Raw genomic sequence first — 27,304 nt, forward strand, 5'->3', positions numbered from 1 at the left:
AAAACTAGGCCGTGATTTAGTCTCTCGAAGGTCGCTGGCACAAGCCATGACCTCCTAAATTACACATCTAGGTTATCAAGGTGGCCGTGCACAAGCACGCATTTTGGCGCTCCGTTGTAATGTTGAAGGATATTTTAAAGGGTGAAATTTGCGCCCAGTCTGATCCAGAACCCGGGGCACCAGACCCGCCTGCTCCCTCCTAGTTACGGCCCTGCTGGCGACACCCATTTTCCGTGGAACGATTGGTAGATCGTTATAACAAGCACTGTATGGCGAACATATCATGGACATATCTCTATCATCACTTTTAGTTTGAGCGATAGATGGCAGCAGCGTGATTTCGTCAAATTTTTACGAGACTGCAGTTTGGCAACACTTCCATTTAATGCAGATAAAGTGATGCTGGGATCGGATGCGGCAGCTTCAGATCGGATGGTAAATAGCGGGATGTGATGCGCTCAATTCAATGCTATAGAGGCGGTATAGAAGGTCCGATCGATAATATAATTGAGAGAGAGAAGTTGCGATCGATCGAATTCGAAACTGATTTTTGTGTTCCGTAGAGACACACATAAGAATTATTTTCCTCTCAGCATTTCTATTGACTTTTAATTCACAAATTGAAATAACGAGACAAAAAAATGTCCGGTGTAGAAAACAAGAACTGAACACAAATCCATCTTCAAAAATTATTTCTTGAGTCAAATTCTATTCAGAATTTTTAATTGATAAATTAATTAATCAAAGATGGCACATTCGGGAGATGTGAGCGTTGAAGCAACCCAAGAATATTCAGTGCAAGAGGTTGGTCCAGATGGACAAGAAGTTTTCATTCCGTAAGTATATTAGGGTGTCATTAACTTCATGGCTAATTTAAAAAATATAAATTAGTAATTTTTGAATATTCGTAATGTTAAATCTTATAAATGGTAAAGAATAAAAATGAGAGGAAAACAATTTAGTCAATGAATAAGATTCACTATAAATATACAAATAATTGTCTTTTCACTAATGATTGCAATAAATGTGTTTTTATCCCGGTAAATATAAACTGTTGAGGTTGTCATTTAACTAAAAATCTTTTTTTTTTATTATGAAAAAGTTTTATCCAGATTTTTATTTAAAAAATGATTCTATAGCAATAATAATAAAGCCTTGATTAACCAGAAAGAATATGTCTGTAATCACCTAAGTTAATGGAAATAATGCAATAGATCAATTAGTTGTGTTTATTGGGTTATTAGAGATAGTTTATTAGCTGAAATGGTGCTATCATATTTATGGTCTGTCAATGGCATCGGAGCTGTGGGTGCTCGAGCACCTACAGAATTTTGTAGAATGGGTTTGAGCACCTCCAGAATAAAATGAGCAAAGCTGTTCACATGGCCCTTGTATAGGTCTTATCTTACAAGTGTTTCCAACAATAGTGGAGAAGGATAGTTTTTTATTTAAGTGAAGGTGTGTTTATAATTAAGAACGGAGTAGAATCATAAAAAATCAAGAAATTTAGGTACAGGAAAAATGATTTATTCTTTTTCGAAGTATCTTCTCTCAGATGATATACAATGTCCCATCATTTAATCTACTTTTCAAAGCAAGTGGAGAAGGCTTTTTCTGGAAGTGGAATATTTTCATTTTGGACAAACACTGCTACTTTGAACAGTTTTTTTATCAACTGCATTTTTATTTCTTTTTTTTTGTGTTTCTTGTTCTTTTTTGTCAATAGGAAATTGACGGATCCTTAATTTGTCTTTGTTTTGCTAGAGCAGCAGTTTTCAACCTTTCTTGACCCCACAGAGTCCTTTCCTGTAATTTCTATGGTGGAGCCCATATATGCCTATTTTTATTTATTCACCAAAGTTACTGACTTATTTTTATTGTTCAAAAATATTAATAATTATTTTTTTGAAATTTACTGGTTTTTTTTAATTTTCATCAAGCAGCTGCAGAGCCCCCGGGAGTTCACACAAAGCCCTTAGAGCTCCAGGAGCACTGATTAAGAACTGCTGTGCTAGAGCATGAATTGCATTTCAAAGCAAAGTCTTTAAATGAAGTATTACCGCAGCTTGATGTTGCAACCGAAAAATTTGAATTTTTTTTTGCGCCCCCCCCCCTCTCCAATTTATGATCAAACCTTCCATTCTAGTTACCTAATGCCAGGAGAAACCATATTTACTTGTTTTTCAACACTGATGATAAACTATGCATGTTGAAAACGTGCTCTTCAGAGATAATAGAAGTCTCTAAATTTAACATGAGGTAAATTGAAAATAACTTTCAGTTATATATTTCTCACAAAAAATAAAAAATAAATAAATAAAATAGCCAGGAGAAGGGCATTTAACAGACACTTATGTGCCTTTTTTTTTCCTGAAAAAATCGAATTTGTGAAGTAATTTGCGATTCTAATTTATTTAAAAGGAAGTTCAAGTGATGGCTTGATTCTTCTCTCTCTCTCTCTTACTCTTAACCTTTCCAACACAAAATTTCATAGGTGGTAACTGGTATTGTAGGACTTGTCCCAATGTTTTACAAATGTTACAAATAGAAAAAAGAAAAGCTGGGAAAAATGTTTCATTTGGTTATAAACTATTGAAAAAAATGTATTTAAAATTATAAAAAAGATGAAATATTGAAGTGTACCGATCCTAAAAATTATATATTATTGATAAAAGAGTATATTTTAGTTTTAAGATAGAAAGTTATCACTTCGAAATTTTAAAAATGGGCTGGGGACAGCCAGAAAGACATTTCCTTAAGAAATAAAAAATTATAAGCAAATTTAAAAAATCTATTGATGAAAAAATTATAAATAGAGTGGCAATTTTTCAGAAACAGGAATATAAAGTGATGGAAAAAAATTCTTATTCTAAATATATTAAATTGAAACTGCCAGGGACCTAATTTAGGCCAATTTCGTGAGAATGACCCATCAAGTCCTCAGCATAATCTTGTTATCTTTCGCAATCTATGGTTACATTTATATTGTAAGTTTTATTAAAATATATTAATTAACCTTTTACCTGCCAAATTCAGATTTGGGTTGATATTTCTTAATTTTTTTTTTTTTTTCCTGTATGTTTTATGGATTTTCACACATTCATAGAAAGAACATTAAAATTGAAAACAAAAAAATTAAATTTCATTCTTCCCTAAAAACAGATGATTTAAAAAATTTAAATTTATGACATAAGTGCTAAAATGAATTAAATTTTTGTTCTGTAAATTAAATTTGAAATATCACCTTCAGGAAAGCAAAATTAAATAGTGTCATGAACGAAAAATATTTTTTTCTAATTAACAAAACCAATATTCCCAATTAGAAAGATTTGCTATGAAAAGGTTAATTGCAAAATTGAGATTTAATTTGTTAAAAACTGATTTAAAAAATAAAGGCTATGGGGGTATTTTTTAATGGATTGCTGAACAGCATGCTATTAAAATACTCAGGCAGTTGGGTGGAAGTCTTGTTTTTGAGAGGGGGAATTGGTCAACCATGATGTTTTGGTTGTATTATATTCATGCCATGTGGTTTAGGTAATTAAAAAACTACATACAGAAATCATGACAAATTAACTAATGAATATCTAAGTGAGAAACTATGAAGGGTTAACATGTAATGTAATGATTAATAGTAACCACTTATTAACCCTTCTACTGTCACCATAAAAATAACCCTTCTGACAGACCTAGATTTTTTTTTTTTTTTGCATAGTTTTCATTTATGTCATCACCTCATAGAAAAGGTGATGATCTGTAAAATTTGCAAGCTGCACGATAGTCAAGGTGTTAAGGAAAGTCAAAAAATTTATCCAAAAAATTAGATTTTTTTTTAATGATGAATACTAGCTTCTCAATCGTACAGCTTTGGTATTTGTTCCTTGAAATACTAAGGTTATTTTGCCGTACTATTATACAGTTTGGAAGGGAAATTTAATGTGCCAATCTCTTGTTGTAATGGAGGCATTAAGGATTTTTGAGGCATTTATTGAGTTAATTCTACACATCATTATATCGTGTATATCCTCACATTATAAAACAGCATATCCTATATATTTTCACCTTTTCCATGAATAACATTATTTATTCATTCATTTCAGACCTCTATCAATGTCGGAAAGTTTAACCAAACTTGCTGAAAAAATTGACTTTGGAAATTTGGAAGGAACTAGTGTTACAGAAAGCACAAGTGATGAACTGGTGACATTTCAGTCATCGTTGTGGCCCTGGGATTCAGTGAGAAACAAGCTGAAGTAAATTAGTGTTTTTTTTCTCTGTATAAATTGCTTTTTCATAATTGTCGTTGATCATGATATATTTTCTATATTTGATAATGCTGTATTGGGTGAAAGTGTTTCTTTAAGCACATTTAAACCAGAGCTTGATGAATCCCAGGCCTCATGGCAACTAAAAAATTTGAAATGGTGCCTAAAAAGTTTACTATGTATGTTAATTAAGTTTGTACATGAGGACAAATTTTTTTCTTTTTAAATTTATGTTGATTTAACAGGAAAAATGGTTATCAAGTCTCAGGAAAGAGGAAAAAAAAATTTTCACTTTTTTCGCAAAGAAAAAGATTAGCTTCTAAGAAATTTGGCAGATGTCTATTTTTTTTTTCCTGTCTGTTTTCAACTATAAAATTACAGATGATTTGCTCCCAAAGGCATCAAAAAACCATAAAGTCAATTTAGTATCGGTTTAATATTTTTGATAGTGAAATACTCTCTATTGTATTATTTGCTTCTATTTTTATGTATTATTTACAGGAAAACAGATGATGTTTTTTTTATTTACTGTATTTAAAAATAAAATCACACTGGGCTGGTCCAATTAATCGGGTTAGTTAATCTATCAATCTCAGATAAGTTTAATCAGAATGATTGAGTTGATTAACTCAATCTGATCAAAATTTTTATTAAAAGTTTATAATTTAACTTGATGAAACCGATCATAGATGTATTGAATTATGTGCTCATAACATAACATTTCAGATATGTAACAATGTTTAAAAATATTTGCATTTATATTCTGACGAAATTTTTTAATATGGGGAAACACATGTAGAACAAAAACTGGTGATGATTTTATTTTCAAATTGAGTCTGATGGAAGTTTTAGAAGAAAAGACCAAAACTTATTGTCCCCACTGTGAATAGCAGTTTTCATATTCGGGAATGTCAGCTCCCTTCTCCTCCCCACTATAAAACCATTATTTGCACGTGGGTGCAGTTTCTAGGGAAACAAGTAACAATATAAAGAGCAAAAACTTTTGAAAGCAGTGACAAACTAAATAGCTGATTTTGTAAAAAACGACAAAGATCCAAATGAAGAAATTCCAGGATTTAACAAATATTTTCCAACATAATAAATTGCTTCGTGCAGGTAGCTTTAATTCTTAATTTATTCCTATATTTGTTTACGTCTAGCAAACAGGTGCAAGAAATGAATAAAACTATTTTTATAGCATCAATTAATATTATAGTTATAAATACCACATTTGTTGTAAATGGTTAGCATTTGAAAACTTTTAATTAAAATGCTATTAATCAGTCGATTAATCATAAAAAAGTTTGATTAACCAGATAAAAATTTTAATTGATTCCCAACCCTACTTAAAAACAATTTTTACTTTAAGTAAATGAAAATATTATTTATCTGAAAAAATATGTTTTGAACCAAGGGTTTGATAACTATTGTTACTGATTTTCAGGACTATGCTCACTGAAATCGACGTACTTAGTGATGTTTTACACATTGCTAAGGAAAAGCACTATTTGGCTATGGATCGTGTTTCACAAGCCATTCCAGAACCCAAACCAAATATTACCATGTTGCAAAAGAAAAAGGTAATACTGATATTGATTTTTTTTAAAGCTGTGACAATCATATTTTCCTAGGCTTTTCTCGAATATCATATCTATATATAAATTATATATATATATAATTATATCTTTATTATATACAGTAAAATCTTGATATCATTGTAAAGAGACTATCGTTATATCGAGAGGCGATTGTTTAATATTAGACTTATAGCCATTTCCAATTAAGACTTCAAAAAATCTTGACGTAGAAGGATTTATCATTATATCGAGTATTGTTGTACTAAGTTTGTCGAAGTAAGTTTTAATGTACACATATATACAGTGAAGCACCTATATAACATTACTCAAGGGACCAGAAAAATTGTATCACTTCAAAGAAGTTATTATTATAGATGGAATATATTACATAGAAGGATACATTAACAGTGTGAAAAGTGCATCAAAACCAGAGATTAATAGCATTGTATAGAGGATTTTGACTGTATATATTTATATTTTCTTATCTTTTTCTTCATTTTTTTTTTTCTTTTTTCACCAGCCATCTTGTTGGGCAATTAGCCGGTTGTGGCTTCAGATTTTGTTATTTGTTTAAAAACTTAGCACTCTCAAGTTTTTTTTTCCCAGCTAATGTTACAGTATTTGCCCTCCCTTAGTGAAATGTTTCCTATTTAATTTATTTTCATCATTAACTTTTTGTTGGTGTGCTGGCATTCATAAAATAATTACTCTGATAGGCCTTAGCTGGGGCAGCGGACATCCTTTTGAAAGGTGCAGAAAGACTTAGGCAAGTTCAAGAAGAAAGACCACCAACCAGAACTGCTGCTGACTACCATATTGATTTGTTACAGATGAGGCAGGCATGGCGATTAAAAAAAGTTGGGGATTCAATTGTTGGAGATCTCAGCTATCGAACAAGTAATGATAGTTGTTACATTCAAAATTTTTTGCTTTATCCCCTTCACGATCACAGGTATAATATTATGTCCACAAACACCAGTAAGATAAATTCAGACAAGTTCTCTGTGTTTTCTTTCCTCTCTCTTCACCGTCGCAAAGTTTTATAGTAACCCTATCTTTACAGAAGTTGCTCTTTCTTTCTATACTAAGAGAGCGTGTAAAGTGAGGGTGAAAAAAGGATATTTACCTTATCTATTATACTTTTTATTCATGTATTTTTTTCTTTCCCCCTTTTTTTCTTTTTCTAAAATGTGGATTAGCAAGATCCTCGCAAAATGATGATGGAAGAGCTTATCATATTAATGATAATACTCTCTACAAATATTTCATAATTATCCATCTTATAATTAAGGTTACCCCAGATTTATCGCTGATTCATCAAATAGAGATATTCCAAATTTCTTGCCAAAACCTTGTACGAGAAGTGGTTTAATTTCAAAAGTTTTGTTTCATTCTTTCAAAGGAACTGTCATAAAAATATTTTTATTGTTTTTTTCCTCATAGCTGGATCACGGTATAACCAGCCTGGTACTTTTGAAGTAGTCAAAAATGAGCAGCAGAACAATTTGAATCTAGCTGGCCCTTCTACATCATCACACATGCTTCTGAGAACTACTGGCACAAATGTAATTCTGCCTAATGAACTAGAAGGAACAAGTTACATACATGTTTCAATTCAAAATGGTATGTAATATGGTATCCAAAATGTATTTATGTATGTGTGTTCAATCCAATGGTATAATTCTCTTCACTTACATTCTATTTTTTTATGCTAGGAAGTTTGAAATTATTTCTTTTAAATTATTTAAATTTTTACTTTTAAAATTCATGTGTTGAATTGATGCTAGAAATCATTGATATTCAAACAAAAACATTTTTATACATCAGATGAATGAAGCTTTATGATGAGGTACATTTCCTCATCTATTGGAAATTACAACTGACAGCCATGTCATATAGCAGCAGTGAGCCACCTTTTGATTATGAAACTATAATCAAATGTTGATTAGTCGAATGTGCAGTGGCCGACCAAAAACTTATTGAGTTATCATTAGTTCGACTACAATCGAGAATTCTAATTTCAGAAGAGGGGAAATAGGTATTAAAATAACTGCTGTTGACGGATACTGTATTAGTACAAAACTTTACTGGAAATAAAGAAATTGGCATACAGATGAATTATTCTAATATAATTATAAAGGGTAATTAAAAATGAATGGTATGAAAATAGAGCATTTCTGCAACTGCTGTAAGTAATTTATTTCACACATATCAACATAATATAAAAGGTTAACTCTCCAAGGTTTCATTATCAACACTGAAAATTCATCTCCTAAATGTTCACTAGCAATGCTGCTAGTTTGTGCCACACCTGTGCAACAGTCTAATCTAGGGCTCCTTTAAATACTAGATTGATCAGGGAATTGAGTAGACTGCATCACCTATCCACTGCTTTAGCTGCTGGAAAACCTATGAGAGTGGACTTTTCACATGCTCCCTTTCCACTTCTTGATCGAAAAAAACCTGCCTAAAAGTGTCTGGTTACTGGATGGGTTGGGTTGGACTACGGAGAGTCTACTGTATATGAATTAACATTATCAAAGTGGCCCCCCCCCCAGCTTCTTAAGTCATTTCCCACTATGCCCTTTGTCCTAGGAAAAGTCTTCTTCAAACTAAAATTACTGGCATTTCTGGGAAAAATGAAACAAATTGTGTTCCAGGCAAAAACAAGGAGAGTAGGGTTTTGAGAAGGAATTTTGAAAATTCCACAACCCCAGATTATATTGAAACTCTAACTTTTGCATCCCAAATTATTCAGGCTCTACTGTAATATCCTTGTTTTTAATCATTGATATATTAGGCATTACAAACTTTTTCCCTGGAGATTTTGATAAGTTCACATTTCAATTTAAAAAAATGTGTTCATTTCTCACCTAAAATCTAAAACATTTAACTTTTGCTTCAGCGTGTTTGAAAAATCATGCAAAATCAAGATTTGTGCTGACATTTTGAACTTTACATTCACGTGCAACTGAGCAAAAGCAAAATGGTGATGTCGATTTGACCAGCCGTGAAACAAAAGATTTGCAAGCACGGGTGACCAAGTTGATTGTCATTCTTAATGTTTATCTAAAAAAACTGGAGAAGTTTGAGGGGGAGAAGAAAGAAATTCCTGGAATTATGTTCGCCACACCTTTAACTATTCACTGGAACATAAATGCTGTTTTTTAAAATTCATCTCATGCCCAAAACCTCATGCCTGAAAGGAAGAAAATGTCAAGTTAAGGCAAAAAATTAATATTCTACAAGAGAACTAAAATAATATTGGGGGTTCTTACACCACATGAAAACTCAGACTCTCAAACAGATATTCGACTCATCAGAGTTTGACTTATCACATATTGACTGTGTTTTTAGGGGGTTTTTTTTGAGAGAGAGATACTTATAATAAATATTTATGAAAATATAAGTCATGAAGATATTTGCAATTATACTCACAATTTATTGTGGTCAAATGGGCACAATCTTATAAAAGACAAAACCTGGAGTAGTTATTGGGTGGACTCTTTCATAATGTAGCCTATAGGAATATAAAATTACAGGAAATCATTTTACACATCAATCTTTGATAAACAAAAAGTTATTGAGTAGCTAACCAGTTAAGTGTAGGTGCCAACCTCTGCCATATAAAAATTCAGAAAAATGTACCATTTTAAGATATTAAAACACTAAAAGTTTAAATTAGGCATAAAAGTTATACTCATTTTGTCAAAAAAAAATTCAATACAATAGACTCTTGATAATCTGGCCGTGCATTCATTCTTAATTCAGCCTATCTGGTAATCCAGCATTTTCTTGCCTCTTTTGTTCTCCTGCTGGAACACTTTTTTATAGGAAAACATCATACGCATAAACATGTTCCACAAGTACGCAGGCAAGATAAAAACACGAAGAGACAAACAAACAGGAAGACAAATGAAAAAAAATATATACAGTATATGCTGTGTACGTGGCATCAAGGGACTATATACCATATACCCTGTATAAAGATTTTATCTATGAGGAGGGTGTTGGCTCTTTACAGATGTGGAGAAATAGGAAATTTCACCACATGTGTCTGTTGCTTAGAGGAAAACAATACCAAACAATATTCTGTATTTTAACCCAGCTATCGGGTCTCTACAGTTCAGTCTTTTCTTCGATTTGATTCTCAGTCTCCTTCATTTGCGATAGTATCTTGTCTGCATCTTTGTTGTTTCTCTTGTGTGTGAAATGTTGTTGCAATCGAAACAAAAGCATGAAACATTAACTCTTGTTCAAAAAAAATGAGATTATTAAAAAGCTTGAAAAACATCTGGAAATTTGTTGCCCTTGCCAAGAAATATGCTCCCTGTGAAACCCCAGTTTTTTTACTCTAGTGTAAATAATACAGTTACAAAGTATAATTAATTTTTTTTTCCTCCAGAAAAGAAATGCACAAATTTATTATGCAAACTCATTTCAGAGGAAATTTATAAAATACAGGGTGATTTTAAATTTATGAGACAAACTTTAAGGGGGTAATAGAACACACTTAAACAAGCGTTTTTCATCATGGAATGTGTTGTTCAATATGAAAGGTTGAGGTGCAAAGTCTGTAATAAAACAGATTGGTGACACATTAATGACACTAATTTTTGCGATGGGTCCCCCCCCCCCAACAGGTTTCAATAGGAGTTGCGAAGACGATGCCCAGAAGATGGACTCACAAAAAGAAATTGAGAGAAAAAGAAGAAAGTTTGTGAGATATGGGTGTTATTTAATAGGTGTGCCATATCCAATCTGTTGGAGCAAAAATTTAGTTTTTGAATTTTGTGTAGTTTTGAGTTTCTCGGCAAAAATGTGAAAAGTCTCTTTATGGTTCTTTACCACATGCACCGTTGGACAGTTGATAACACATATCGTTGTAAATCCATCAGGAAAATATTGTATTTGTTACTAGTGAAGTGCTATTTTGCACTCTCTAAAAGCACCTCTAATGCCTTTGCTATTGTGATTCGACCCCACATTCTATGATCAAAAATGCTTGTTTAGGCATCTTATATGTTAGGTATCCTAAAGTTTGTCCCATGAATTTAGAATCACCTTGTATATAATATCCTAAACTCATATTTAAAGCTCAGTTTATTTTTGGCTTTGTATGGTGTTTCTTTAATGAAAATCTAGCATACAGAGTAGTTTAAATAATTTAAGTGCATTGTTTTTTCGAAGCCCTTTCAGTAATCTGGTATTTTTGGTAATCCAGCATACTCCTGGTCTGATGTGTGCTGGATTACTGAGAGTGTACTGTATTGGGTTTTTTTATCATGCACTATATTTTATCAACTTTTATTGCTATAAATCTTTGACTGTGAATGTCTGCAAGTCTTTTGTTTTTGAAAAAATGTGTCGTTCTTAGACACTGAAACCATTTTGAGCTGTGATTTGGCTCCTCTCTCACCTACATCATTGACATCACCAGATTCTCATTGGCAGCAAAAGCTGGAGGCAGCACAAAATGTTCTGTTTTGTAAAGAGCTTTTTTCACAAGTGAGTTAGTTTTGTATTTATTTTACACAAGTTTTTTATTTATTTAGTTTTGTATTTATTTGTTGATCTTTTTTATGTAGAAAATAAAATGATTGTTGTTAAACAAAAAAATTGTAAATGTTATCATTTGACAAATATTCAGACATCACAAACTCGAATCTTGCATAAATTGATGCTAAAAAAATAGTATGCTGAGAGAGAGTTTTGGATTTCCTCTAAGATTTTGTTTTTTAAATCTGTGTTTTTATTAATATTCGTTTTAATACTACTACTAGCTTAAATACTACTGTATTAATACTAGTTTTTTGTTTAATTGATGATTCGTCATTGCAACATGCTGTTGAAAAATTTTTTCCTTCATTCCAAGGGAAAAAATATATATATTCAACAAGCTATAAAATTGTGCCAGCATTACGATTGTCAAAGAAACTTTCAATATAAAACATATTGTTGAATGAAAATCTTATTGAAAAAAGTGGTTAGTGTGCTGTTCTTTGACTGTGCTTGTCTGAATTCAAATTCTTGTTGGGTACAAGTATGTTTGTAACTAATTCTAACAATATCCCTGGATTTCTTAATTTTTGTGAGTAGTTTTTTTTAGGTAAATAGTAGAACACAAATTTTTGCTAGTGTGAACATTAAAAGTTTTTCGTTTGTTACAAAAAAAAATTTCACTTTTTCTCTTACAGCTTGCTAAAGAAGCTGTGCAGCTGCAATCAAATATTCCAAACCTTGTTGTTGGAAATCAGATAACTACTTCAGTAAGATTTATTAATCCAGTATTATTTGTGAAATCATCTATACTAAAATTTGTTGCTGAGATATGTGTAAAATATATATAATAAAAAAAAAATGAACAGAAGTGCAGAAGTGAAACATGCATATAAAATTTTCAACTCATATAGTGGATACGATAATGAGGGATTTTCTTGTACTGCATACATATAAATATAAAATACATAGAGAGTATATACTGTAACATAGAGAACACCAGCGCCCTCATGGCAGGAGAAAAAAAATAACAAAATACCTCACATGCTCGCAGTGCAAGATATAATTCTATACAAACACACACACACTCCTTCCCCCTCCACCAAAACAATTTTCTTTTCTTCCAAACTTGTGTGCATCGCCTATCCTACCATCTCTACAGGGGACATTCTACGATTCCAGCATCATCAAAGGGGTAGGGAAAAGTAATAAACTGTCTTTGTCCTACACAAACCACAAAATGGTTTGGGCAACCACAAGACAATCCTTGAATTCTTTCTAACAACGTAAATCAGTCTACCGAACCATTTTTAAGGGAAAGGTTTATGCCATTTCTATTCCTCCTTTTCACTTTTTCTAATGTGGACCTGAAAATTTGAACTTTTTTAAAGAAATTTCGCTTCAATAATAAATATAGCATAATAAACAATATTAAATATGTTGGTACAATCTTTGAAATGTGGTATTTGACCATTATTCTCTGGTATTTGACCAAAAAAACATTGAATGTTCAAATAACTTGTCAAAAGTATTTTTTTCTATTTATAGTTGTTTCCTGGTGTCCAGCTGATTATTGGTCTAGTTCACTTGACAGCTTCAGAAAGGGCTAAGGTTTGTTATCAGATATTTTTTCTAAAGAAATATTCATACATACATTTTTAAAAATGTGTATGCTGCTACCAAATTTATTCTTTGTTCCTTCTAACTTGGTTCTAGATGTACACAAACCGCTGTACCAATTTTAGATATCACTCCACATCACATACTTTATCTCTATTGGTTGTAATTTTACCAGCCCCTTCATTGCGTGTTAAGGAACACATGCGATTTTCCCTCAAATGTGAGATAGGGAAATTCTTTTACAGAGATAATAAAATTTTCACTGTTTTCTAAATTTTGTTGAAATAAAAACAGTTGATAACACTAATTAAAATAGACAGATGTAGACAGACTTCCAGCCCTTATTTTATATATTCTGTGGGAAAGGGAATTGGCATTCAAATATATTCATACATTATTACAAAACATAGGAAGGAATGAATGAATGAACGCCAGAACTTTGCCACTGGACTTATCCCATTGCCAAGATCTCTTCCAGCCCAGCTTCGTGGCAGAGTCTGGAACATTACAAAACATACAGGAATGAAGAAAAATATCCATACAAAAAAAATAGACAAAATTAAATTTTAATTAACAAAAAAAAAATTTTTTTGAACTGAAGAAACTTTTAAATTGATGGAGTCTTGCTCCTCGCTTAATCTGTAAAGTGCCGTTCTTCCCAAATTCTGCAAACCTGGATCGTCATTAACGTATTTTAGAATGTTATTCAAAGTTGGAATTTCATTTCTTCTTAAATAATTGTGGATCATCACCCAAACTGCACTTCGCACAAAATCATCACATTTGCAAAGCACAGGTTTTTCTTTTTTCCTTTTCTTTCCTGGTGTAACAACTGTTTCGGTGTCCTGAAACTCTTTTAGAACTCTCTGTACACTGGTTCTTCCGAGACCTTTTAGTTCTGCTGTCATATTCTTCAAGTCTTTCACAGATGAAGTTGGATTTTTCTTTGAGATCTCTTCAAAAACTTGCAAAATGATTCTCTTTTTTGCACTTCTCAGTGGCTTACCTTGCTGGTGTTTTAAGCCCAATGTGCCGGGAACAGATTCTGACATGTTAATTATTTAGAAAATTACATCAGTATTAAAAAAAGATTAAAATTATTTTGAGAAATGATACGTAAAAATGTAACAGTCACAAATGTAGTCAAAAATTTTTTTTTTGGAAATAGATTCATATGTATGGAAGATTTTTAAAAAAATGGAAAAATTGATTGTGAACAGAAAAACTCAAGAGAGCTGTTTGAGCAGAACTGTGAAGTTTTTAGGAATTTACAGAAGGCTGGATAAACCATTAAGCAAAATAAGCACGTGCTTAGGGCATCGGGAGAAAAGAGGCACCACAAAAAAAGACGAAATAGTAATTTTTTTCCAGCATCAACCATCCAATAAGAAATCCTAAATTTGTAAAAACACTCGATTGTACAGTTGAAGATCTATATTGAAAGGTTCACCAGGGCTGCAACCATAGGCGGAGATTGACTTGGAGGTCTAGGGGGGGCACAATGATGATGCCAATTCATATATGCATATATACATTAGATCAGTCAACTTCAACTTTGATGCTGGGTCTCTCCGCCCATGGCTGCAACTAAGGGAGGGAGCTCTGGTTCCCCACGTGCTCAACCAGGAAGGGCGCTAAGTTTACCCTTTTTCTGTTAAAAACTTATGGGGAGGGGGACAAAATTGATAGATTTCCCAAGTAACAGAGTAAACCTTCGTTTCTTGTTGCAGGCCTGGGGGTGATAAGTTAACTGCGAACAAGAACTCCAGTTGATGTTCAGTTTTTGGATTGAGATTTTGCTCTAATTCCACATAGTAAGCCCAGACCCGTTTCAACAGCCTCATGGGCCCTAGGTAAAACAAATTTTTTAAATTCCTCCCCCCCCCCTCCACATGAATACCTGCCTACCAATTTGAATACTTACTCCGTCTAAAATTTTAACCAGATAAAATTGTCACAAATCCATACTAAATGAATTCGATAAGGAAGTGCTGCATGCATTAAAATTTCACAAACTTTGTTTATCCAAGGGAATATTGAAGGACAGTTGGAGTATATAAGATCAAACTTGTATTCGGGTTTCCACTATCCAGTCCTTACAGAAAGATGACATCAAACGTATTGATGCTCTCTGCTGCATAAAGTCAGTGAGACGTTCTTAGGTGTGCCAAAGGCGAAGTAAGCCCATCTGTTATAGTAAAATTCGACAAAGTGATAAAAAAAAAACAGTGGACGTACTACCCTCAGAAAAATTTCTGCTGTCTTGATGGGAAAGTCCGAAAATTTCGAGATTGATAGGAAACTAACTGTGAGTGAATCAGTTTTGTTTTTTTCTAATATGCCCCTATAACATCTAAACCCTTAAAAAGGTGAGGAGTTTGAATGTACATATTATTTTTTATTAATTAAGGGGATAAATATATTTTCACGGTACATATTTGTATATATTTTTGCCTTCAGATTACATACTTCATTCACAAATTAAAATTTTTTTATTAGAAAAATTCCACTGGTAATTTTTGATGAAATGCAATATTGAGAGAAGTGGGGGGAACGAAAGAAAAAATCTGATTTTGTTCTTCTTAAAACATTTTCCTTAGACTTTTGAACATAACTGGTTTTCAAAAACTTTGCATTGTTATTCTGATGCATTTTTTTGTCATTTTTAGGAATTTTTTTGATTTCCTGACGCTGAAATGTGTCAGCTTAATGTTTGTTTATTTTCAAAACCATGCAAGCCGTGGCTTCATTTGGAAAAATTAAAGAAAATTAACAAATTTTTGAAAATAAATATTAAAATAAGCATTTTACTTAACTGATGCATTTTACTTTACTTCTGCACTTTATATGTATTCTTTCTTTTATCAGCCTTTACCTGCAGCAAAATATAATGAACATAAGCCTGTACTTGAGCATTCCTTGCACCAACTTCTGAGGGAGGTTCACTATAATGCACTCCATTATCCCATGCCTCATCCAATCACAGCTGCTGTAGGTATCAGTAAACGAAGACGATTAGCTGGTCCCGAAGCTTTGGATAGATATACAATAGCAGAATCTGTAAAGACGTAAGTAAAACTCTCATTATATGTACAAAAGATCTCTACAAGATGTGCCTGTATAGAGTAAAGCATCCTTTGAATATACTCAGTTGAGTCACATTATTATGACCACCTCCTATTTTTGACATAATTTGTGTGCAGGTAATGCAATAAGTCGCAAACCAGATTGATGCAAATTTATTTTTTTTAATTTTATTTTAACAACACAACATGGACACCGCACCATTAAATACAAATAAAAATGAAAAACAAAACTATACATACACTATGCTGCTCTTAGGGACCCACTTGGTCTGTCCTAGAGTGTAAAAAAATTCTGTATACAATAAAGTCAGCAGTAAAATACCAGCAATAAACAGCACGCCCTGATTTATTTCATTTTCTTCTTATTTTTTTTAAGGTATTTCAAATTTTGCCTTGTGAATGGTTACCTATTTATATTTTCGATAAATGTTTCGAAATTGGTCCTAGGTAATTTATACTTTTTTTGAACAAGGTATTTATTTGTACAAGTATATGCAAATATAAGTATAAGATGACATGCAAGCATTCTGAAAATGTATCAGTGGTTACTGTCATAGGTTAGAAAATGATATTCATCAGATTTTAAAAGGGGATGATTTAGATGACACATTTGAACCAACAATTCTTCTGTTCATTCATTCATCTATAGATCTTCTGCCACACACTTTCCAGCAGCTATTGAATGGATTGCTGCCTACTTGGATCTTGATAAATGTAACAATCTTCCGGCATCTTATTGTGTTAGTTTTACACCACCTTGCTGCTGCCCAGACTGCACAAAACCATTTTTATGGATATAGTAACAGACAAGTCCCATTGATATATGACTTGTTTAACTTTTATTTTTAAAAAAATGTGATTTTTTTTTTTTGTGATTTCATCTTATTCTGAGTCAATTATATTTTTAGTATTTCTTTCAAAACTATCATAAATATCAATAAAAACCTGCATCTAAATTCATAATATTCATCGTCTTTTTTTTTTGACAGAAACATTAGTTAAATATTGTTTATTTTTCCCCTAGTGAATTCTTGCTAGAGCAGATCATCAAGCAAACAAGACATGTTGTGCTTAGACTGAGGTAAGCTAATTTCTTGCATATTTCTGTGAATTATACATTTAAAACAAATTTGGACTTTCTGAGTACTGATTATACACCCTGCATATTAACTGAAACTGTTCTGTCTTTTGTTTTTCCTGAGAGGTTGGAAATGAAATAAACATTAACTACTAAACACTACTTTTAAATATTTATAGATGTAAGTAGTATAAAACTGATATTTTTTCTACAAAAATGTGATCATCCAAATATTTTTTCTAAAAATTTCATTATTAGTGAGTGAGATTGGCATATGCAGATTATACGAAGGCATTTTTTTCTCAAATTATTAAAATTTGCATCTATGGATTACATGCCGCCATGGCTTATGATAAATTTTATCTTGGAGAAGAAAGTTATTCTGCGGAAAGATGTAGTTTTAAGGATATTGACAAAGAAAACCTAATATTAATTACTTTTTTTATGTTTTGAAACTCCATCTATCAAATTTTATTTCAAGTACTTACGCACAATTGATACTAGTCATTTAATGAATACAGTAAAACCTCCCAATAACGGCCACTAATGTAAAAATGTTGCCGCTATCGGGAACAGAGTATGAGAAAAAAATCATGGTTTTTAAAAAAAGTAAAAAAATTGATTTTTTTTTTATTTAAATCAGATTTTTTTATTTCAATTAACTGACTGCTTATTAATTAAAACAAATCTGGTTAATCATTAAGAATGCATATTTTTCATACCACCTAACTGCTTTTTTTTTCCTAATTCCTCAAATTTAATTAAGCATTAATGAATAAATTACAAGCAAAAAATCTGAACAAAAAAAAATCTGTGTTTACGTAACATGAAAAGTCGTTGAGCCCAAATTAACTTCATGGATTAAAATTTTTCTTGTAGAGAAAAGTGTTTTTGTTTGTGAGCCCCCCCCCCCCTCCTCAATTAAAGTGAATGTGTGGTGGCACCTCTGTATCACACATATGGTGCAGGTATCTCAATTTACTGGATGTACAACCTAAGGGCCATTCAACATCAACTAAATAAAAACCAAATTCTATTGACAACATTGTTTCTTGCAAAATTTGTGGATGTGTTTCCGACTTGCATGACATTTTTATTCTTTCACAGATTTAATGAGTTTTGGTAAAAAAACAAGCAAAAACTCAAAATTTCTATAAATAAAGTAAAGTCGAAAGCCAATGATATTTATGTTGGTACAACATCTCTTATTATTTTGAATCAGCAATTAGGACTAGAATTCAAGTCTTTATACAAAAAATTATTCCTGTTTTTTAATCAGGGGAAACCCTAATGCCACATTGTAATGCATTGAAAATACTTGATACAGTTTAGCTAAGTTCAACTCCCTATATTTTCCTGCAATTTTTCCATGCACAAAATCTAGAAATAGAGCAGCTTTCTTTCTGCACTTCATCTAGGGATTAAGTCTATATATGTACCGCAAAAAAGATCTTCTATACTTCTTTTAATCACAAACTTTATCACATATCAGCAACATACATACCATACTAGGTTACATTTACTTCAATATCATTGAAGTTATGTAAAGAAAAACCAAAATTTAAATCAATGATTTTTTATTTTTTTTAAACCATGATTTAAATCAAGCAGATTTAAATAGGCGTACCCTAATTGAAAGGTGGCTGTTATTAGCAATGAGAGTTTTATTTTTGGGAAAAAAACTAAAATTTGCAATATACGTATATGGCATGTGAAATGACAATCCATTCTGTAACAAATTATGATAGTTATATAATTGATTATATATTTACCCTAGATAACTAAACATTCATCTAATACACGACCGACCCCTGCCAGTTTTGCAAATGGAGATGTTCTCATTGCGCTCGTACTACCTCACTTACAGTACCTTTATAACTGGTAAAACTAGTTATTATTAAATATATATATATTTTAAATTCAAATATTATAATACTTCTCATAAGTTATGCTAATTTGTTTAAAATAAATGAAGGAAATATAGAAATATACTTGTTTTTTAATTTGTAGTTTATGAGTCAAATGATTAGTTACTGAGTAACACTGATTTTAGTTTAGTTATCTAGGGTTAAAATATAGGATTATATGTTGGTAATAGAGGGTGTTTCAAAAAGAATCACCCAATTTGAAATTCGTATATTACGAAAAATATTGAACATAGACACTTAAGATTAATTTTATATTACATGGCTAATCATAGTTTTTTACAAACCAAATTAAAGGTGCTCAATATGTCCACCTTGGGATGCACAGCATATGTCTATATACAGTAGTCAAATTCATCCCAAACTGTTGCAAGCATATTTGCATCCACTGCAAGTGGATTTCTGTGGATTACACGTGCAAAACTCTGTCGGATGCGCTCCACATTTTCATCTGACATGCTGGGACGGCCAGGGGATTTCCCTTTACACAGACAACCCATGTCTCGGAATTGTTTATACCATTGCCTAATGCTCTGAGCGGTAGGAAATTCAACACCAGGGTATTGTCGACAAAAAGCACGATGAACAGTTGTTACGGACTCGCACTTCATGAAGCTTAGAACACAAAACGATTTATGTTATGCAGTCGCCATCTTGACAAACACTGAAGTGGCGACCAAAGAAAGACCGTTAGTGCTACCTGTTGGCAACTGCGTAAAACTCGAGATTTCACTCTTTCTACCTATACATTATTCGATCAAAACAGATTAAAAGCTGAATAGTTATGATTTTTTTAATTCAGATGATTCTTTTTGAAACACCCTGTATTATAATAATTGATTAATCTGATCTGCACTACTATTATGACATCCTAAAATTCAGGCTTACAGTGCTCAAGTAGAACACAACTAGCGAGAAAAACTGGTATGGACCAAGACGGTGTACCGGCAACCCCAAATAATTCTTTGTTCACACTGGACCTTCAGCTAGACCTTCTTTCCAGGGTGTTCCGAAGTCCAGTCTGATAGCTAAAGACATAGGCGCTGACATACTGTTGAAAATGAAGGGAAAAAATTTACATATCCTTCTCAAAAAATTAGTACTCTGGACATTTCTATACCTATTTGCAAGCACTTTTTGGACGAAACCATTCTTTGGGGTAGGGAGTGTGGATATTCAAAGGGTTTCTAGTTCAGATTACCACTCCACTGCCTTTAATATACCCATCTAGCATTTGTACCCAGGAAAAGAAAGCATACATAATCTTTTTTTTCCCCTCATAAAGTTTAGGGAGTGGGAAAACTCCCTTAAAAACCAGCTTGAAATTTTTTTTTTCCCCCATTTGTGATATGCATATTTTTTTTCAGACTCCATGTCAAGTGGCCGTTGTTTGGAAATTGTTGTTCGGAGATTTCTTATAATGTTAAGTCTTACTTAAGGTTTTACTATACATCCAATGAAAAATTAAATGATGACACGAATGTGTAATTCATTGTGGAAAATGGTGGTGTATATGCTGATGCAGTGTTTGCATTAAGCTCAAAAATATTTTTTTTTGTGTTTTTCTTACTGGGACTCAATTATCCAAAAAATTATAGATGTTTATTCTAACCACATCTCAATGGTTAGCATTCACATTAATTAGTTATATTTATACATTGCCTTGTTGAAGTTTTCAATAAATAAAAAAATTAACAGAGAGAATTAGTAAGTAATAACTTTAGATATTAATTTTTGTTAAAAATATACTATAATTATAATTTCAAATTTCTTTGAAAGTGACTTCAGAAATTAATAATATCACATTATCAGCTAGTCACATTTATTGCTCAGTAAAATTATTATTTACAAAAATTTGAAAAACCATTTGAAAAACATTCTCATGAAAGAGAATTTTTGAAGTTTTTCCTATTTTTTACATGCATATATCACATTTCTTTCTTGATAGGACTATGTATATCATTGACACATTTGCTTGTGAAATCAAAGATCCTCTCATAATAGCACACTGGGGGTGTCTTTCCAGTCCAACACTCAGCAGTGTGAAAATAAATATCCTATCAGATGGATATGAAACAATGTGCAGGTAAAACTATACCTTATTACTTCACTATATAAAAGAGGACTAATTCAACTGGATTGAAAAGAAATATTTTAGCAGCAGATAGTTTTGGACTCTAAAAGCTAAGAACATAAATGCATACTGAAATACATTAATTTCATACCAGTTCAGTCATAAGTTGTTTTTCATGTAAATGTTAATTTTTCTATCAAAATAAATTGGTTACTAAATTATTTTTGTAATTTTAGTTCTGTATGTTAGTTTTCAGCAACTTAGATCAGGGGTGAACAACCTTTTCAGTCCATGGGTCAGAAATGGAATATTGCTACAGCTCACATGTGCCAAAAAGCTTTGTATAAGGTGTCTCATGAATAGAAGTATAAACTTTAACGGGAAGTAGAGAACATCAAAATAATTGAGAATTTCATGAGAACCCATGACCGGAAATGTCATGGGAAAGTGGTAGCAGAGGTACGAGAAATGAAACGGCACAAGACAGATTGCCAAAAAAGCATTTATTGTACATAAATATTACAAATGACGTAGTAGATTATTCCATTTTAGAATGTTACAAGAGATGTTAGAAGTTTCCACCATTACACATTATACAATGAACCATGGATCGGTGGACATAGTCAAAAACACCAATATTTAAAAGGTGTTAAGGCAACAGCACAGACATTTCTTGCAACGAGATCCATTTCAAAATTGGCAGGTGTTTCATACATAAAAATTTTAAGTGCCTTCCCCTGAAGAAATTAATCCAGGCTGCTTAAATCATTTAGAGGAAAAATCTCATATTTCCTTTTTGGCGTTCTCATGAATAACGCTACCAATGTACAGTATCGTTTTGGGTCATGGGATCCTATACAATTCTGAATACTTTTCATGTTTTTATTCTTTACTGAAATCAAGGATTTACATAATATAAAGTCCCAAATATATTTACCTCATATGTTTGTCAAACTAGGGAATTTTTTTTTTTTTTTGTGAATTACATAGTAATCCATTGTGATTTGCAGAAGTGCTTCATTTCAACGAGGCAGTTGAGGAGTCCCTGTGGCAATCGGTCCCACTCCTGCAGCAACACAGTTTTCAGTTCTGGGATGGTTCTCTAAGTGGGATGGTGAGATGCAATTGCCCTTCCCAAGAGCGTCCCAGACATGTTCTATAAGGTTTAGGTCAGGAGATCAGGCTGGCCAATCCATATGCAGAATATCCTCACTTTCCAGATAATCGTTGTCCAGGTGAGCCAGATGTGGACAAACGCTGTTGTCCATGAACAGGAACCGAGGGCCAACTGCGCCCCTGAAAAGTCTAACATAGGGCTCTAAGATCTCCTCTCTATACCTCCTAGCAGTCACTGACCTTCTGCCAAACACATGGAGAGGTGTGCAGCCATCCAACATGATGCCTGCCCAGACCATGACACCTCCACCACCATAGTGGTCCATTTCCCTGATGTGGGAGGGATAGTATCGGGTATCAGGCTCTCTCCAGATGAGTGTACGTCAAGAATCAGTGTCCAGGCTGAATCTCGACTCATCTGTGAAGAGAGATATAGATATATAGTATATAGAGTATAGATAAGAATGCACCACTAAAACCCCCTATAAGTTTGACACGATTGATATCAATTGCTATCTGTGCACCATGCATAAAGCCAGCCCTGTGTATTTATATATATGTGTATGTCTCTAACATATTTATGAGTATTTAAGGGATATGCTACGTGTTTGAAGTGCTAACACCTATCTTCCAAACTGAAAGTGGCAGCTATATGAAGTTTAGAGATTATAATAATTTTTTGTGTTTTGCAGGTCTGCCTGCTCTCTGTGGAGAAAACTTTTCAAAGGGGAGGCTGGCTTACAATTGTTTTATAAATAAAACTGCTTAGTTAATTTTGCGAAGGCAAATATTAATTTGTTTTGTGATTCAATTCATTCTAAAATCAATGGTTTTTCAGAATTTTATTCTCTTTGAAGGACACCCTTGGCAATACATGTGGGTGAGAAAAGCATAAAAGCAGTTTGCAGAGATGGAAGAACAATGTCTCTTTCGTATGAAGCTCAGGAATTGCGATATTTGCTAATGTGTCAGGTCTGTTGATTTGTTACAGATAAGCCTTTCTTTTTTCCATAATAATGTATTCTCTCCATGATGTCAATAGTATTAATGTAAACAATTATTGTTATTTATTCAAATATTAGTTTTTGGAAGCCTATGCAAGAGAATGCTGCAGTGAAATTTGATACAGGTGATGTGTTAGAAGTCCATACAAAACAAAAAAAATTGCCCTCTTAATTTTAAACTGCTGTTCTTCCTCAGTCTCCATTACAAAACTAAAACATCAAACCTTTCACAACTCATATATTTATCTGAATATTTCTTGCTTTTCAAAACCTTCATGGCTTTCTTAACAATGACACTTCTCATATTTTATTGAAATCGACACGTTTTTCTATACTATTGAATGTTTTAAATTCAATATATTTTTCTCAACAAATACCCAACTGAAACAACCTCTTGATCAATATCATCGACATTACAATAATTTCTGATTTTATCTTATGATGTATAGTGTAACCCAGAAAGTGAAAGGACGTGGGTTCGATTCCCCACAAGGGCAGTTGAATTTTTTCTCTTTCCTAAATATATCTTCACATCAGACAGCTGCTAAAAACCTTCAAAAATATATTAATAAGAAATAAAAGTTACAAAAAAAAAACCAACTTCAAAAAATATATTTCCTTCTCCAATTTTTTTTGGCAGAAAGTTCATGAAACAGCAACAAGGTTTTTCTAGCAAATTCAATGGTTACCTTGTGGATCAAAAAATGAAAGGTGCACAACTTTTTTCAGTTCACAGGCCAGATACGCAAGATGGCCATTAACCAGTATGCCTATCATGTTGTGTTGTTGATTGATGCTTTTTAGGAATACCCTGTTTGCTTAGGGTTATGCACCCTTGCTATAGCAGGATATTGGTAAAACTCTAGCCCATGAGTCGAGATAGATTTGGAGGTGTGATAGAGACACCATGATGTCAATACATATACATATATTTTTTCAGTTACTCACACTGAATCTCTGTATCTCTGATGTAGGGGATACAGGATTGGGGGCATGATGGGCACCCCCCGTATCTCTCTGCCCATATATGTTCTCGTTTCATTTCATTTTTTTTTTTCTCTTAAAAAAACAGAAGTAGTTTTCATCCACATGAATGAATGTAATATGCTTGAAAATAATTTTGAGATATCTTTATGCAGGTATCTCAACATCAAATAAATGCTGCACAAGCCCTTGCAAAAATCATGGGATGGAAAGTTTTATCAACAGGAAGCCACATCGGTGTTGGTACTGTTGAACCAATAGGAAATGCATCATCTGTTCTTATGGCCTCCCCAGTTGGTGATAGGTAATTTTTTATTTATTGACTTACTATAAAAGCTATTTGCATGTAAATTATCGTAGACCTTGGTCAGTTCGTGTCTCCCCGAGAACGAATAAAAAGTGATGAGGTTGTATCAAGGTTGTGTTGTAATGTCTTTCCTTGTATACGTATTCTGTAGCCATGCTAATCATATTAAACTCAATATTTATAAAGTTATATACACTCTTTTTATTGCTAAAGGTGAAGTGTCTATATTTGGTTGTTCAGTAGTGAAGTGGACATGCCCAATCTATTGGAAAAAATACAGTGGAGAAATAAGTAAGGTAGTGAATCTAACTCATTAAGCAAAATAAAAACTACACCATAGAATAGTTAGACATCCAACTTCCACTGACATTTAGCAGCTTTTAGGTATGTTTCTTTGCCTTTTTGGTGTCAATTCCTCATAATTCAACAATATGCCTCTCAGGCCCATCATTTGGGGGGGGGGGGTGGCATTGCCCCGGCTTTTGAAAATACACTAAAAATGATATATATATATATATATACACACACACACATTGAGTGCATGCCCACCCCTGGAAAAAGTTGAAATGACGGCCCTGAGATGCCTCTGCGATATTTTACTTTTCCCCCATTTTTCCTTTTTAATGAGTTTTACATTAGATACCTTCCATATTTCTCCACTAAGGGCACTACAGTTATTTTTGATAGATTAGGCATATCTACTTTACTTTAGATCTAGTTTCCCAGACTTTCTGCTTCACACACACACATCTTGCCCCTTCATCAAAAATTGTTTTTCTCCCATTGCCCCCAACTCAAGTGAACCCATAGGATCCTATGTTAAAAATCCGTAGCTTCTAGCGCCCCCTGGACCTTTCCATCGCCCACTAGGGGATGATATTGCCCACTTTGGGATACTTAGTGTTTACGGTTAAGGAACTCTTGATCAGTAGTAAAAGATATTTGCAGACTTGATTTTGGACTATATTTTCCTTTATGTGCGTGTTTTTTTTTTTCTCCCCCCCCTAAAATTTCATATGCAGTCAAGCCACAATTGGTGGTGTAAAATACCACTACACTATTCCTAGAAACCCTACAGGTGTACTGTCAGTGCCATTTATAGCTAGATAAGTCTCTAGCTACAGATAGCACTGGTTCTGTTAATTCCCAGAATTGGTAGAATAAAGAAGGATCAGCATAACCACAGTTGTTTATTTCAAAGTTTCTCAGTTTTTGTAAACCTCAGGAGCATTAAAATGTCTAACAGCTCGACAGACCATTTACATTTACAGCAGTAGTTCTTTAAGTTTCTATCATCCATGGCTCTCTTGCTTTGGTTAGTGTTTATTCTTGGCTCCCTTAATAGTCTGATAAAGAATCACTTCAAAGCACTGAACAGGCACACACCAATATCAACAGCTTGCATCTGACATAGGTTGGCGATGCTCCTAAGAGCTGTGATGCACACTTTGAAAACATCTGACTTACAGTGTATGTGTGTAATATTTATTCAAACCTATGTGGATATCATTCATATTTATGGCACACTTGAATAATTTTAATTTGATTATAATTAAATTCACAAATCTGAGAATCACCTCTAGTCAGTGGACTATCAGTTAAGAAACGCTGCTTCATATGTACTTCTCTCATTAAACTCAAGTATTTATCATGTATCGGTCATAACAAATATTGGATATTATGAATGTTTTTCATATTTCCATGCGACTTTGTTAAATCCAGGCCCGGATGTATGTATATTTCACACATTTCGTTTTTTTTCCAGACTCATATCCATGAGATGTGGTCCAAAGAGTGGAGTTCATGTCAGTGTTTCATATTCTCCACAACAGCAAGATTGTTACCCGAGCACCTTGGTACGTGACAGAAAGTGGCAAAACTTGTCAGGAAATTTTAAAGAGGTTTGTTGGGAAAAAATGGAAGGAAGAAACTTTGTCAATAAGCTTGAACTTTTGATGGCTAGTTTGACCACTTGTTAAATCATGATTAAATGAAGTGTTCTGGATATGTCCTTATTAGAACACGAAAACCGGTTTTTGTGCAAATTCATCATCTGTATGTTTTGTTAAATTATCATTTTTTTGCTTTTGTGTTTAGATAGTGAACCTGTTGAGTTTATTGTGAGCTAAACATGTATTAATCTGTTATGGCTATTATGAATTTTTTAAGAAACTTGTTTGTAGAAGCTTTTTCCCCAATAAGTATTGATGTTGTTTGCTGCATTTGGTGTAAAATTTTCCTGCCTTTAGTGAATTCATAAAATAAAGTCCTCGATGTTTTAAATATGTGAAAAATTGCTATCAAAGGCAAATGTCTTTTGCATCTTTTCAGTCAAACATGATGAATCGGTTTTCACCAGAGCCTTTAACATCACACACAATTTAATTTTTTGTTATGAACTACACATTTTATACTAAATTTAGTTCATGCTTTCAGAATGAATATCAATTAGTTATATTCTTTTTTATACACTGTATGTATGTATACGTAGGGAAAAGCATGGGGGGGGGGGGGTTGAAAGTTACCAGTTGTCCCATGTGTACACAGGAGGGTTATGCATTGTATAATCATGAATTTCAGGGGTAAGGCTTTATCCTGTCACAAAATATATTGGGGATGCTGAAATAGCCAGAGTCCACACAGGTTACGGCATCTATGTAATCACTGAAAATTAACGAATATCACAGAAACTTGCTTCTAAAACAATCACAGTTAAATTCATATTTTAAGAAACTCAGTTATATCTATATTTTTATTGGCATCTCTTTT

General features: G+C 32.8%; 1 protein-coding gene across 1 annotated transcript; it reads left to right on the top strand.

The window, feature by feature from the left end:
* Positions 1 to 387: 387 nt before the first annotated feature.
* Positions 388 to 26,829, top strand: LOC149072168 (mediator of RNA polymerase II transcription subunit 17-like). The gene is made up of 14 exons (XM_089246107.1): positions 388 to 836; positions 4,101 to 4,253; positions 5,710 to 5,845; positions 6,559 to 6,739; positions 7,286 to 7,465; positions 11,220 to 11,350; positions 12,040 to 12,111; positions 12,890 to 12,952; positions 15,830 to 16,029; positions 17,072 to 17,128; positions 20,999 to 21,136; positions 23,098 to 23,212; positions 24,384 to 24,532; positions 26,301 to 26,829. Exons 1-14 carry the CDS (start codon positions 748 to 750, stop codon positions 26,512 to 26,514), a joined length of 1,878 nt encoding a protein of 625 aa, XP_089102233.1. The 5' UTR covers positions 388 to 747; the 3' UTR covers positions 26,515 to 26,829.
* Positions 26,830 to 27,304: the final 475 nt, after the last annotated feature.

The sequence above is a fragment of the Pholcus phalangioides genome, unplaced genomic scaffold (genome assembly GCF_987345545.1).
Source record: "Pholcus phalangioides strain wild (caught in Gottingen) unplaced genomic scaffold, Ppha-v1.0 ptg000017l_1, whole genome shotgun sequence".
NCBI classification, from domain to species: Eukaryota; Metazoa; Arthropoda; class Arachnida; order Araneae; family Pholcidae; genus Pholcus; species Pholcus phalangioides.